Raw genomic sequence first — 14485 nt, forward strand, 5'->3', positions numbered from 1 at the left:
TTAAAAAATCTTAAAAACTTCTATTTTTACACAGAAAATGGGTGGTTTCAATACTGTGCAATACTGCAGAACACAATGTCTTCAGACTTATAGCGAATGATACAAAAGGAAACAGTTTCTGGTTTCATTAAGCTACTTCACATGTGTTGCGTGGTAATCAGAAAGGAAAAGAATGGACCTTCTATCCTTGCACTTGAGCCAGGACACTCCAGCATATGATGTATGGCTATCACTCTCACACGTTTCATGTCGCGGTCTCTTCTTTTGTCGTGTGGTAAACCAATACGCCCATGTCTAACTGTACCACATGCATAGATATTTTGCTCTCTTAGAGATCATCAGATTCAAACTTGTGAAAAAGTTGTCAAAAACACTTTGTGATTGTCACCAACCATCTCTTCCTTGTAGCCATGATGAATAAACTGACACAAAAATGGAACATTTTGTTGGATATGGTAAGCATAACTACCCTGTTTGCGTAGTGGTTACGTTTTGAAACCACCACATTATTTCTATATTGATGCCACATGTGTCGTAGAAATTACAATCTTGTTATTGAAATATGTTCTAAAAGAACGAAAGACAAATAATACTAAATAGAAACTTACGTAACTGTGATATTTTAGCATACAACTGAAATAAAAACACGTAGCGAGTCTTCCACACCCCAACATCGGCCATCTAGTGGAGCAACACAAATATAGGGAAAATAAAATTCTCCTACAGTTACTAGGGTTCAGTGAACGCAGCGCAGTAGTTTTGAAATAAAAATCACACTGTAAAAGGGCAGGAAACTCAAATTTAAAAGGTGGTTATGTACTGTAACCACTGCGCTTCAAAGGGTTAACGATTGTATTTAAACCAGAAATTATAAGTGTTCATTATATGTCATTGCTTCGATGAGACCTGAGGATGCCATACTCATGGCGAAAATGTTCGTCGGTCATTATGTACCATTTCATGTAATAATATAATGGTTTAATGTTTGATTATTGATAAGTAATTCTGACGGTAATAAATCCATACATATTTGAAATTTTATTATTATACTTATCGGACCCAATGTGCCTTTGAAATTGATGAAGGAGATCAAAACACTCGTATTTTATCTGTGCATGCCCAGTACTCACTCAGTATAAGTTTCTGGCCCAAAATTTTTGTTTTGGTTTTCTCCATCGTCTATAGAAGTTAGAGCATGGGATTCTGAACATCCTATATATACATGTTGTATCCTCATAGGCTCGACGAGCACTGGGAGACTTTGGAGTGCCAATTGCAATCATAACGATGGTCACACTGGACTACCTGGTACCAGAGACTTACACAGAGAAGCTGCAGGTGCCTGAAGGTTTATCTCCATCGAATCCAGAGAAAAGGGGGTGGATAATCTCACCAGTCGTGAAACACGTATGGCTTCTGTTTGCAGCTGCTGCTCCAGCTCTCCTCGTCTACATTCTGCTCTTCATGGAGACACACATTTGCGAGTAAGTGCTCAGCCTTCCCATTAGGGTAGTGTTTCTCTTCATTCGTCGTTCAGGTATTTGTTTGCCTGCCTGCCTGAGTCCGACTAATTGTAGATATTTGTTGTACTGATTGTTTACAGTAAGCCGACACATTAACCTCAGTTTAACTTGTGATAGCTGAGTGGTCAGACATTCAGCCTGTCACACATCCCGCTCCATGGCATCATGGTCTAAGGCATCCTGCCTAGGACTCGCATTACGGAATACGCGCTGGTTCGAGTCCTCATGGGGGAAGAAATTTTCTCATGAAATTTCGACCAGTGTATGGGACCAGTGCCCACCCAGCATCGTGATGTACTTGGGAGCTACGATAGGTAGCGAAAATCCAGTTTCGCAAACCAGCTATAACGGCTGGGGGGATCGTGCTAACCACACGATACCTCCATTCTGGTAGGATGATCGTCCACCTTTGCTTCGGCATGTGAACATGAGGCCAGCAGCTGGCTGGTCTGTCTTGGCCCTTCATGGGCTGTAGCGCCACGGATTTACTTTACTTACACATGCGGTCCTGGTTCGAGTCCTGGTCAAACTTCAGATTTTTCACCGAAAGATCCATAGTGACACTTGTGGCGGACAAGGTCGCAGTTGGGGTTTTTCTCGGGGTTCTCCCATTTCCTCATATTAGTCATACACATGATATGATAAGATATGATATGATATGATATATTTATTCATCCATCATATATCTGTACCACACCTGTGGAGTAATGGTCAGCGCGTCTGGTCGTGAAACCAGGTGGCCCGGGTTCGAATGCCGGTCGGGGCAAGTTACCTGGTTGAGGTTTTTTCCGGGGTTTTCCCCCAACCCAATACGAGCATATGCTGGGTAACTTTCGGTGCTGGACCCCAGACTCATTTCACCAGCATTATCACCTTCATTTCATTCAGACGCTAAATAACCTAGATGTTGATACAGTGTCGTACAAATAACCCAATAAAATAAAAAATATATATATATCTGTAAGACAGACCTGTTACAATTCTATATTACCCCAGATCTGCCCTACTTTACAATTTTAATCACTTATGCCAAGTCTCACAACTAAAAAAATTAAATAAAAAGAAAACAAAAAAAAATACACACACACATACATACTACAAGATCAATTTAATACACCTTTAACTTTCTCTTCCCATTTCATCTTCACTATCATTAAAAATTTGTCCAATTTATTTAACTCTCTTATATTAGTTATATTACATATTTTCTTATATGCTACATATCTATTCATACTCAAAAATGTATTATTTATCCACTTTTTCCTTGTATTGTCTGTTTCTTGACATTCTAATGATATATGGAATGCGTCTTCTCTCAAGCTCATCCAAGCTAAGCCCATCCTCACTTTCCTATTATTTATTCTTACATATTCTTCTTGTTTCCATGACGTTTTAATGTCCTTATAGTTACTTAATGTTGTTAATTCGTTGAGATTTTGATATAATTTCTGTCTTGTAGTTTCATTACACCTCTCTTTTACGATTTTACAAATTACATTTAAATTCATTACTCCAATTTCCTCCCATAACCATCTTAGACTTAATCTACTCACCTTGGTCATACACATAATTCCGTCAACTTTTCTCTATTTCGTCATCCTTTCTTTAGCATTCCCCGAATGTCGGCTGGTGACACACAGAGAGGACTGGCCTAGGGACGAGGGCCTGCTCGAAACCTGGGTACGCAGCGAACCTTAGTGTAGTCAGCCGGTGTGAATTTGGGAATGCGCCCAGCTTGAGGATTAGTGCAATAGTTATTGAATGGTCGTAGCAATGGAAATTCCATTCCATTCAATTCCAACCTCAGTTTACCTGATTGTATCAAATTTTGTTTCTGTGTAACAACCAGTACATTTGTGGCATAATAATTTAATTTTCTTTTTCAAGGTTGATAATTGATAAAAAGGAACGAAAACTGAAGAAAGGATCTGGCTTTCACCTGGACATCGTTATAGTTTGTATTGCAAATGTTGGCTGTGGTTTGATGGGGGCACCTTGGCAATGTGCTGCTACTGTGCGCTCTATAGCACATGTCTCAGCAGTAACAGTCATGTCACGCACACATGCTCCAGGAGAGAAGCCCCACATCATTGAGGTGAAAGGTATATAGTCACTTGTTTCTGTAATTAATTGTCTAGCATGTCACTTCTATTTATTCACAATATTGTTATATTTACTTGAGTAAATTATGACATTACTTCTTATAAAGTTGCAAATCAATAAAATTATTTAATTTAGTAGGATGTTTTTAATAGAATTTGCTTGCTGAAAATTGTACATGAACATTTCTCACGGTGTGGTTCGCCAACTGCTTGTGGTTCTTGAAGTGTAGAGTTGTGGTTAGCAACATTTAAAATTACTGGTATTACTTACCGTATTTACCCACATAATTTCTCCCCTTTTCCAAAATTTCGAGAAGGGTGAAATCGCACAAAGCCCACAAAATATCGACAGTAATCTGATTATAAATAACATCAAATAATTCATGTACTAATCAAATCAATATTTAGTGATACATAGCTAAAAATATATACAGTCAACTCCGGTTATAGCGAACCTCTACGGACCAGCATATTTCGTTTACTATATCAGAGGTTGACTAAAACCGAAGTGTTTGTTTTTGTGCTACTGACATTGCTATACATACAGTAGTAATGTCCTCTTGGGACAGATCACGTTCAATATCAGTAATAATGTTCACTTTATCTTCCAACTTAAACACTTTACACTTCGACATCCATGCCCAAAGTTCGAAAGTTGAATTTAATCTAGCCATGTAGGTAGTAGGCACAGACCGATTTCGCACCTCTTCTCACTAGAGGTATGCTACTGTGTTCTCGGCCTTGGAATTTCCCTCGGCTCACTTTTACAAAGATGCGGTCCCATGTGGCCGAAATTTCCAAGCATGCATTCCATAACGCGAGTCCTAGGCAGGATGCCTTAGAACACGACGCCACGGCGTGGGACACACGGTTTTTTAAGCCACAAGCAAATTTTCAGAACAGTGTATTGTTCTTCACATGTCAACTCCATTGATCCATAGGCAAAATATTAAACATGCTCCAACTGGATCATCTATCACAGGTTAAAATTGGAAATAAACTGAACGATATCATTATTATGTAATATGAGTAGATGAAGCATATACTGGCAATATAACTCATTGAAAGCAAATGCTGGGTAACTTTGGCACTGGATCCTGGGCTCATTTCAGCGTCATTATCGACGTCATCTTCATCCATCCTGCCTACATGTCATTTCACTGTATGGACGAATAGAATCAGACCTAAAGGGTGCCCCAACCACAGAGCAGGATTCTTTATCATAATCGCCAAAAAAGTAGAGAGATGTGAAAATGGCTACATCAAAAAATCAATATAACACAATATTTGAATTTTAAAATCAAGGCTGTGTGAGTAAAAAAAGTCATGATCATTCATTATTGAACAGCCTAGAGAATTTATAAGAACTGGTCTTGAAAAGTGTATTATAACAGCTCAATAATTCTTGTGATACACTAAATGTTTGCAATTCTGAATTGGTTCTGTTTCAGAAAGCTTAAGAAACACTACTGCAGATCATAGATTGTTTTTCAGATTCTGACGTAATGTTTATTTCCAGAACAACGACTGAGTGCCCTGTTGGTATCAATTTTCGTGGGTGTGTCGGTCCTTATGGCGCCATTGCTTCGATTGGTTCCGATGTCTGTCTTGTTTGGGGTATTTCTATATATGGGCATTTCTTCAACAAATGGTATCCAGTTCTTTGAAAGACTTCAGTTATTCTTTATACCTGTGAAACATCACCCGCAGGTAGCTTACGTCAGAAGGGTAAGTATTTCGATCAATTACATTGTTTTTTGATTCACAAACTTTTAATGCTCGCATATCACTAACGATAATTAAATGAACAATTATTTTTTATGCTTCACTGTATTAACTTATGAAACACATCACTACAATTGCAAACACACTCCCACCACCACCTACACATCCTCCCCACATAACACCAAGCAAGAAGAAACAGACAGAACGCGCAAAACTGTACTATACGTTTGAAAATGGCGACAAATCACGCCGAAACTGGTCACTAAGGTAAAGTACTATATTGTTTCATAAATTAACACAATGAAGTATGAAAATTGTTAATTTAACAAGTTTAATTATCATTAGCAATCACATTGTGTTAGCGCGCTTATAATAATGAAGGCCCTATGTTCTTGGAAGTTATGAACCTTTCATTGTTGATCATGGGAGTATGTCTAGGAACATAATGATATCATAATTAACAGTTATTGGTAGACTTAGCATAGTATTTTTTCCCTGCTGGAACAACATGTTAGTTGTGTAATGAGTGGATGCAGAATAGTCCAAGATCTAATTTAACTTCATTTTTTATAATTTAACTTACTTAAGTTATATTTATTCAAAAGACTATACAAAAATTCCCTAGAGAAAAATAACATACTGTCCAACCAAGTGGTTAGATTGCATCTCGGGTCTTCCCACCCATTTCGGCTGGCCTCTCTGTAAAGGCTTGTAAAGCATAACTGACGCACTAAATATAAAAAAATTAATTTCATTAAATTATTCAAGAACTTCAGTCTGTTTGTAATATGTAGTTGGCCTGTACATTAGTAAAATAATTAATTATTAAGTAATAGACCAAAGACGTAAATTGTATCATGTAAGAAAATTGAATGGGAATGTAAAGATCAAATCTGTGTTGTCTTGTTGCAGGTACACTCCATGAAAATGCATCTGTTCACATTAATTCAACTGCTGTGCCTCGCGGTTCTTTGGGTAGTCAAGTCTACTGAAGCATCCTTAGCATTTCCCTTCTTTCTCATATTGATGGTTCCTCTTCGAGCTCAACTTCGTTACTTTTTCACACCTGCAGAACTGCGAGCTGTGAGTATTGTATAGAAACAAACTTAAGAAATTCTGAAACTCAGTACCTGTAACACTAATAAATCATACACCTACTATTTGAGGGGTTAGCTGGAAGAAGGGCGTAACTCAGAAAACATAGTTTTGAGATAATCAACAAAAACTATCTGTATCCCGCATCTCTTGCTGGAATATGACACTATTCATATATATTGTAGGGTAATACGTTCTCTTGTGATTACAATGAGTTCCATGGTTAATGTTTAAATATTGTACGAGAAGGAAGCATTCAATTTTTTTAATTACGCCCTTCTTCCATAGAAGAGGGTTGAAAATACTGCTATACTGTTAACATTTCTGTATTTCTATAGGAAAGGCTAGATATAGGTCTATACTACAATAATGAAGGTAATTACAATGTATGTTCTACAATATATATATATATATATATATATATATATGATAAGACTTTCTTGTGTTAAATTCTAATGTACCGGTACCTTGTTTACATGTTTCGACCTATTTATGGGTCATCCTCAGAACTGGTCATTTTTGGTCTTAGCACCTCTTGTTTTGTTTCCTGTAAGGGTGTGTTCGTGTGGTATAATGTAGAATCAAAGAGTGAGTGTTTGTGTTCTGAAATTGAGTTGTGTGTTGAGAATTTCGTTGGGGTGTGTTTTCGTGTGTCTGTATATTTCATACCGTATTGTTCTAGTGTGTTTAGTTTCTCGCTTTTTGGTTGGAAGTGTAGTATTTCCATGTCTGTGTTGATGTCTCTGTGGGTGTGGTTAGTATTTGTCATGTGTTCTGCATATGTGGAGGTGTTTTATAATTTTGTTATGGCTGTGATGTGTTCTTTGTAACGTGTTTGAAATGATCTGCCTGTCTGTCCTATGTAGAAGTTGTTGCAGGTGTTACATTTGAGTTTGTATAGGCCTGTGTGGTTGTATTTGTTTGTGTTGTTTGTGTGTTGAGATGTTTTTGTAGAGTGTTATTTGGTCTGTATGCGATGTTGTAATTTAATTTCTTGCGTGAGGTTGCAATTTTGTGTGTTTTTGTTTTCGTATGATAGCGTGATGTATTTTTTATGTTCTTGTGTTTGTGTTGTATTCTTATGTTTTTTGTGATTATGTTTTGTCTTACGTATTATGTTGTCTATTACGTTAGGGTTGTATCCGTTTTCTTGTGCTATGTATTTGATTGTGTTTAGTTCTTCGTTGTAATCCTGTTGATTCATTAGTATGTTGCGTAGTCTGTGTACCATTGTTCGGAATGCAGCTTGTTTGTGTTGTGTTGGGTGGTTGGATGTGTTGTGTATGTGTGTTGTTGTTGTGGGATTTCTGTATACTTTGTGATGTCTAGAAAATTGATGGATTTGTTGTTTTCAATGTCTAATGTGTAGTGTAGCTTTGGGTGTATTTTGTTTATGTGTTGATGCAGAATTTAACACTAGAAAGTCTTATCATACATAATCCGAAGCGATACAGTGTTAAAAGTTGTATAATCAAGATGTGTATAATATGTTCGTTTACTAAATTGTTATCACAACATTAAAAATAATTAATCTCACTTATTTCACGTTATCATTTTAACTGAAAATACCTAGAATATAGGCTTACGAACACTATACCACTTTAAGTGATCTAATAACCTAATATAAACAGAATCTTGTGAGGCATATTGGAGTGTTTGCCCTTCATATCTTTCATTACAGCATCACCTAGTTGTACTGTATTTTGTACATTTATCATTCGTTTCTTAGATATTTTAAACAATGACAGAATAAAGGACTTGCATAAAAATTCTTCCCAGTCATGATACTGTATAACCAAGAACATTCTCGTGCTGTGGTTTTACAGTTGTTTGACGTTGCTTAATGGTCCTCCTCTCCAAATATCCCATAAGAAATGTATCCTGCTTGTTTTTGATTCCAGTTTCCCAAAATCCTCAATGGAAAATGGCTTGTTCCTCTTGTAGACATCTCATATTTCTTCTGGCAGCAACTGGCTTAAATGTTTTGCTGCTAACCTGTCAGAAATATGGTCGTTCCTAAATGACTGCCTGCTAGCCTGGATCTAACATTTTATAGCACTGCATACGCCTATATTATTAGTACCGGTACCTTATATTCATTCTCTGTTTTCCTGACCTACTTGTGTGAGCTTTGCTGTAATTTCGTCGTCGCTTGCTAAATTATTCTTTCATAGTTTGTTAAACCGTCCATTTTCTATTTTTCCGAATGTAATTCTTTTTCACTGATACCTTCAACATCAGAAATGTTATATTCGCTTCCATTAGGCGAAAGATAGGATAGATCAGAACATTCATCAGACAAGGCGAACACCCTTGCAATTACCTTCGCCAGTTCTCGAAACACAGTAGTGAGATGGAAGACGGACACAGTTCAATAATACCTCTTTATTGCAATCTATTGGGAGTAGAGGCAGAACATTGTGGTGATTAGTAGAAACGCCGCCAATGAACGCATATAGCCATTTTACGGATAAACACCGTAATTCGAATTACGCCCTTCTTCCAGCTAACCCCTCAATTTTAATCCTTAGGTTGAAGCATGGTTAGTAGCGATGTTGTTCTTCAATCACAACACTGCGTTGTTAAGAGATTGTTTATCATTTATCATTTGTAGTATTGTGCTTGTAAATACGCCTTGAATTTTGCAGATAAGAAAGTTTGTGCTTGTGGGCTGGAGGATATGGAGTGTCAAGTAGGGGGAAAATTTTCACTTCCGACATACTCTTCTCTTTGAGTTTAATAAAGGAGCAAAGGCAGTAGAGGCAGTACACGGCACAAATGTTTCGAGCATATTCCGTGCTCTGTGACGTCATATCACAGAGCTGCCACGCTCTTTGCTCGACAATCTGCATATAAACACAGCGTGGAGAGAAGGTTCAACTGAACAGTGGCAGTGTGGCGCCTATGCACTGCCAGAGCGCTATCCATTCTACTGAGATAGTATTGGAACAGCACAATTACAATACATTTGTACGAAAACAAAACTGTACAACTGTGATAAATCAATGTAACAAAATATTGTGGTTTGCAATAAAATTTAATGTACTTAAATAACATGAAATTCATAATACAGCCAGCTGCAGAAGTGTTCGCATGTATAAATGAGGCTCCAAAACTGCTATAAACATAAATATATAGAAATAAATACTTTAAGCCAGTGATCGGCAGTATCAGTGCTCTGTGACGTCATCCCTTCGAACAATCGCACTCTGCATCGGCATGCAGAGCTATGAGTAAGTTAAGAAGGGTTGATAAGCTTCAATTGAAAGCTACAGTGATACTTAGTATATCTGATTTCGTGCATCTGGTAATCCGCAGTAATATTTATAGCACTGTAAATTAATTTAAAAAATGGGCAGATATTTTGATTGTTTTAAATTCGATTATTTATTGAGAGTAGAATTTCTATGAACACACAGAAGGAACTATAAAGCGGAATGGAACTGAATATTTAACAGCTTGCCTTTCAATTATATTGTAGTAGGCCTACCTGCTGATGAAGTCACTCATTTTGATATAATATGCTGAATAATGATACTGTAAATTAAACTCCCTAACATTTCGAAGTATCTCACAACAAATTAAACTCTTCTCCTTTGTCATACCCTCGTACTCCACAAATAAGAATAAATATTCTCTATTCTCATATTGATAAAAATGATGCAGAGGTTAACGTTCTTTCACTAGTACACTCCTGTATCTCCGCCATGACATACTCTTTTAAATATACAGGCAAATTACATGTATAAATTAAATCAGGACTTAAACAATTTTCCCGAATTACTAATTACACAAGTCGGTACTGAACTGCACTGGCCTGTCTCTATGCAATTGCTGTGCTCCTCTTCAGCTGCACATCTAGACTGAACTTGCTCTGATGTCACAACTGCATAACTTGCCGAACACTGCTGTATAACGTGAAACGATTCTGCAGTGAATATGGCATCCACATAGAATCATCAGGAAGAGTAAAGGGTGGAATTAAAGGCTTAAGAAATTATTTGTGTATTGTCACTTTTCGAAATACTTGAAGTGTGTGTTTATCATTATGATATCTGTTTCAGTTGGACAGCGAAGAAGCAGACTCTGAATCTTTGGAGGACGAACCAGATTTCTATACAGAAGCACCACTGCCTGGATAAACGCCTTCTGTCAAGATAAATAATCTCTATCCATCCCTGTTCCACAAACAAAAGAAAGTATTCATTGTGGGCACATCTAATTAAAAAAAATACTTCCAGCTTTTTGTACAAAATCTATTAGATTTTTTCAAGAAATGAACGTGAGTGCAGTGTTGAAGGAAATGAGAAGTCGGAAGCTTGCGAAGAAGAAGTTCTTCATGATTTTCAATAGAAGTGCCTTTGATGCAGTGTTGTTGAATTATTTGTTGGCTAAAAATGGTGGAGGTTTATGTGCGAGAATGATATTATAATTTTTTTATACATTTATGTAAAGGATGCGAGAATGTTTAAATTTTTTATTCGCATAGTCCAATATTTTGTCATGTTCTTGTCAGTATACACCCCTGCCAAATGAACTCTAGAGTCTGGTACTTGCGAACATTGGCAGGCGTGGCTGCAGAATGCTCACTGTCTCTGTTATGGTAAGGCAGATACACCCTATGGGTGATCCTGCGTCTCTTGGTTGCTCACCAATACCGATAATGTCCCGGGGTTGTGAATAAGTTGAGTTTTAATCTCCTGAATGTACTATGTTTTCCCAGAGTTCTGCTCACCTAACCACGGAAGCAGAAAAGTATTTTGATCTTATAAAATAGTAACGTAAAACTCTAGTACCTGTTTTTAGTTCTTATATGTAATATAGAACTTCTTTTTTTTATCGAAAGAATGATTCATTGTACAACTAAATAATATACACCAAGGCATGTGTGATAGTATGTTAATGGGAGAGCTTTCTTCCTGTGTATTTGTGAAGGGAAGCAGGTGCAGCCAGAAGAATTGCCATTTCTGTGAATTTGGTTCATTCATAGATTCATAACCTTAATTGGACGGAGTTACACAATAAGATACCAACAGACAAAAGTCTGTTTTCGATATACTGACCATTGAAATAAATCTGGTTTATATTAAACATTTTATGCAAGGAATGTCGTAACATTCATACAATTACAAAAAATAGCACAAATAATCCCAAAAAAAAAAGCTAACCAATTTTTAATAACAAGCCAGCAATTGATTTAATATTGCAAAACAAAATAAATGTAATGCAATAAACGAATTTTGCTTATAAATAGCAGCAGAATGCAGATATCACATTCTAGAAGTTTTCCGAGTTAAATAATCCAGCCAGCAACAGATTTGTGCATATATCTCAATTTTTTCAAATTGTCGGTTGTTTTATTGTTGTGTAACTCCGTCCAATTACGTGGCTAACAAGAAAAACAGGCTACAGTGCGACATCACATTCTTAGTCATAACATGGCCAACACTGAACAAGTTTATATATAAATGCACATTTAACATGAGTTTTTTAGAACTGTGAACATGTATTTATATTAGGCGATTGTCAAGATGGCCATGACTAGCCCATGATAACCACATGACTCCTATTCACGCCGTAGCCTGTCTTTCTTGTTAGCCATGGTCCAATTATAATATGAAGGAAGTAATTCAATCACAAGGAATAAATCATACTTTTCATGTGTTCCAAAGTAACACATTTTAAAATCTTCTACAAACCATAAAAGATCAATCAATACAACATTGGTTTGTTTTTAAAATACCTTGGTCTCAACACATTTCTAGAATACGTGGTAAAAGGAAAAATGTTTGAGTGCTATATTATCATATTCATTGACTCTGACTTCCAACTGCCTGTAAAGTCTCAAGCCATAATTGCCAACAAATATTTTTAGTAAAGTGAAATATTGAAATTCATAAAGACCAAACTCAATTTTTAATTTTGTTTGGACCAACTGCTGTTCATTGTAAAAGGTTGCTGGAATCAATTCTTTTAATAAGTACAGAGCATTCAATTGAGAAGGAAACTTTTTGCGTGAGATTGCACGACATTAAACTACTGCATGACTTATCTCGGGAAACGTAGAATAATTGTTGAATTCTCAGTTGTACGTGTTGTATATACCAAAAAATACACATGATGTGGGCCGAATAAAATATAATTTTCGCCTACATATCATTGAATCATCGTCCATCGCATAATAGGTTAATGAATAGTATGAAGACATACAAAGTATATTTTGGGGATTGGTATTATTGATAAATGAAAGACTCGATTATATGAATATCAGTTCTTGAGATAAAAATCTTAGACTAACTTAAAAATAATGTCAGTGTATTAGTGAACAAAACTTTCACTATTTCAAACTGTAATGATATCTTGTACCCACAGTCTATCCAACAGTCTTGGACAGAATGTTCCTTTAATTTGAATTGACGTCAAGTTTCCCTTAAATGTGAATGCAGTGTACTTTACAGCAGTTCCGATGTTAAATCTTTGGTAAATCTTGACTAGATGTTGTCAGAAATTCATGTGCTTTAGAAAGTGAATTCAAGTTTTCGTCAAGATGAAGAACAGTAGAATTATGTTAATTATCTTTTTTTTTTTAATTGTTATTACAGACATTAGTATTCTTTGTGTCAATTTGCAATACTTATTTTTTTATAGTTAAATATAATACAGTAGTTGAGAGACAGAATTTATCATCAGATGCTATAGCAGTAATTTTTAAAATACTTTAGCATATATCTGAGAGATAGTTTACAGTATTTTCAAGTAAAATGAGGAATGTCACTGGTCTTTCTATCTGTGATTCTTAAACATGAGATATAATATGTAATGTTATTGCATGGGAAGGGAGTGTAAGACCAGATATACTGAATTAGTGCAAGTCCTTTCAGTATTGACTCCAAGTACTAACACCACAATGTCAATAGACTTCCTTTTAGTGTTATCAGTAGTGAATAGATCGGTTGTGATGAGATAGCTTAAATCTTCAGCTGGAGAAGGTAATGGCAGTGATAAAATGTATATTTTTCTGCTTGATCTATTTGTTGAATATAGAAGTCTATTTTAAACAAATAATGTACGTAGTATATTTTTAAGCCATGTACGTATTTGATTTATGAAAGGGGAACAGCTCGTCCATAAATGGAGAAATAAAAATCTGTCTTAACATTTTAATTTTATTTGATGTCTATCTGATTAAATAAGTAGATTCATTGTTAGAGAGATTTGCTTCACTAATCATCAAAATTATTAAAACTAGAATCTATTCACTATTTCTTGGTAAGAAATTTAATGTGTATAAATAATACAGGAATCTTGAATACATCTATGGTGGAGAGTCGTTTCTGATGTCAATTAAAATCAGGGTCTTTAATCTGGATGATACAGACTCATGAGTCCTCAGGAGTCTTCGAGAAGAAGATTGTGTCCATAGAAAATTAAACATCATTGCAGAATTGTATAATGAATAACTATGCGAAACACAATCTAGTTGATGTGTTTGTTAGATGCTGTGTGCTGACAAATGTGAGCTCTCTGATTGTATGTGGCAATATCACAGGATGTGTCTACGTCCATCATTCTATCAGTCTTATGTTCGTTTTTCGTAGTGTATAAGTCAGGAAAGTAGTGGTGCACCCGGGTACTTTTTTCTGCAATCTGGGAGTGCTTTGATTCTTTAATTTTACTTTTTAAAATAACAATTGTCTTACTTGTTTGTCATTCAACTTCGTATTTTACATGTAGGCCGAGGTTGCAGGTAACAGGGTCATGTCAGTAGATTTACTGGCATGTAAAAGAACTCCTTTGGGACAAAATTCCGGCACACCGGCAACACTGATATAACCTCGGCAGTTGCGAGTGTCGTTAAATAAAGCATAATTTTTTTTTTTTTTTTACATGTAGGCCTGTGTATAACAGTAGTGGCATTACTATTGTCGGACCATCGGATCTGTGCCCCTTCAGTGCTGTCATCGTTCTTGGAAAAGTTAACGCCTGTAGTCACTCCATTCCACCCACTTCCCTCCCGCCATGAACCTTGCCGAATAGGGA

At 36.2% G+C, this 14485-nt stretch overlaps 1 protein-coding gene across 9 annotated transcripts in view; it reads left to right on the plus strand.

Annotated features, from left to right (window-relative positions):
• LOC138701333 (band 3 anion transport protein-like) overlaps positions 1 to 13609 on the plus strand; it is a 734049-nt gene extending 720440 nt beyond the window's left edge. For all 9 annotated transcript variants that reach the window (XM_069828100.1, XM_069828106.1, XM_069828105.1 and 6 more), the window contains 5 exons: positions 1240 to 1484; positions 3411 to 3625; positions 5145 to 5353; positions 6263 to 6433; positions 10510 to 13609. In XM_069828100.1, coding sequence (XP_069684201.1) covers positions 1240 to 1484; positions 3411 to 3625; positions 5145 to 5353; positions 6263 to 6433; positions 10510 to 10587 — 918 coding nt within the window. In that variant the 3' untranslated portion in view covers positions 10588 to 13609. The remainder of the gene's footprint in view (positions 1 to 1239; positions 1485 to 3410; positions 3626 to 5144; positions 5354 to 6262; positions 6434 to 10509) is intronic.
• Positions 13610 to 14485: the final 876 nt, after the last annotated feature.

The sequence above is a fragment of the Periplaneta americana genome, chromosome 6 (genome assembly GCF_040183065.1).
Source record: "Periplaneta americana isolate PAMFEO1 chromosome 6, P.americana_PAMFEO1_priV1, whole genome shotgun sequence".
NCBI lineage: Eukaryota > Metazoa > Arthropoda > Insecta > Blattodea > Blattidae > Periplaneta > Periplaneta americana.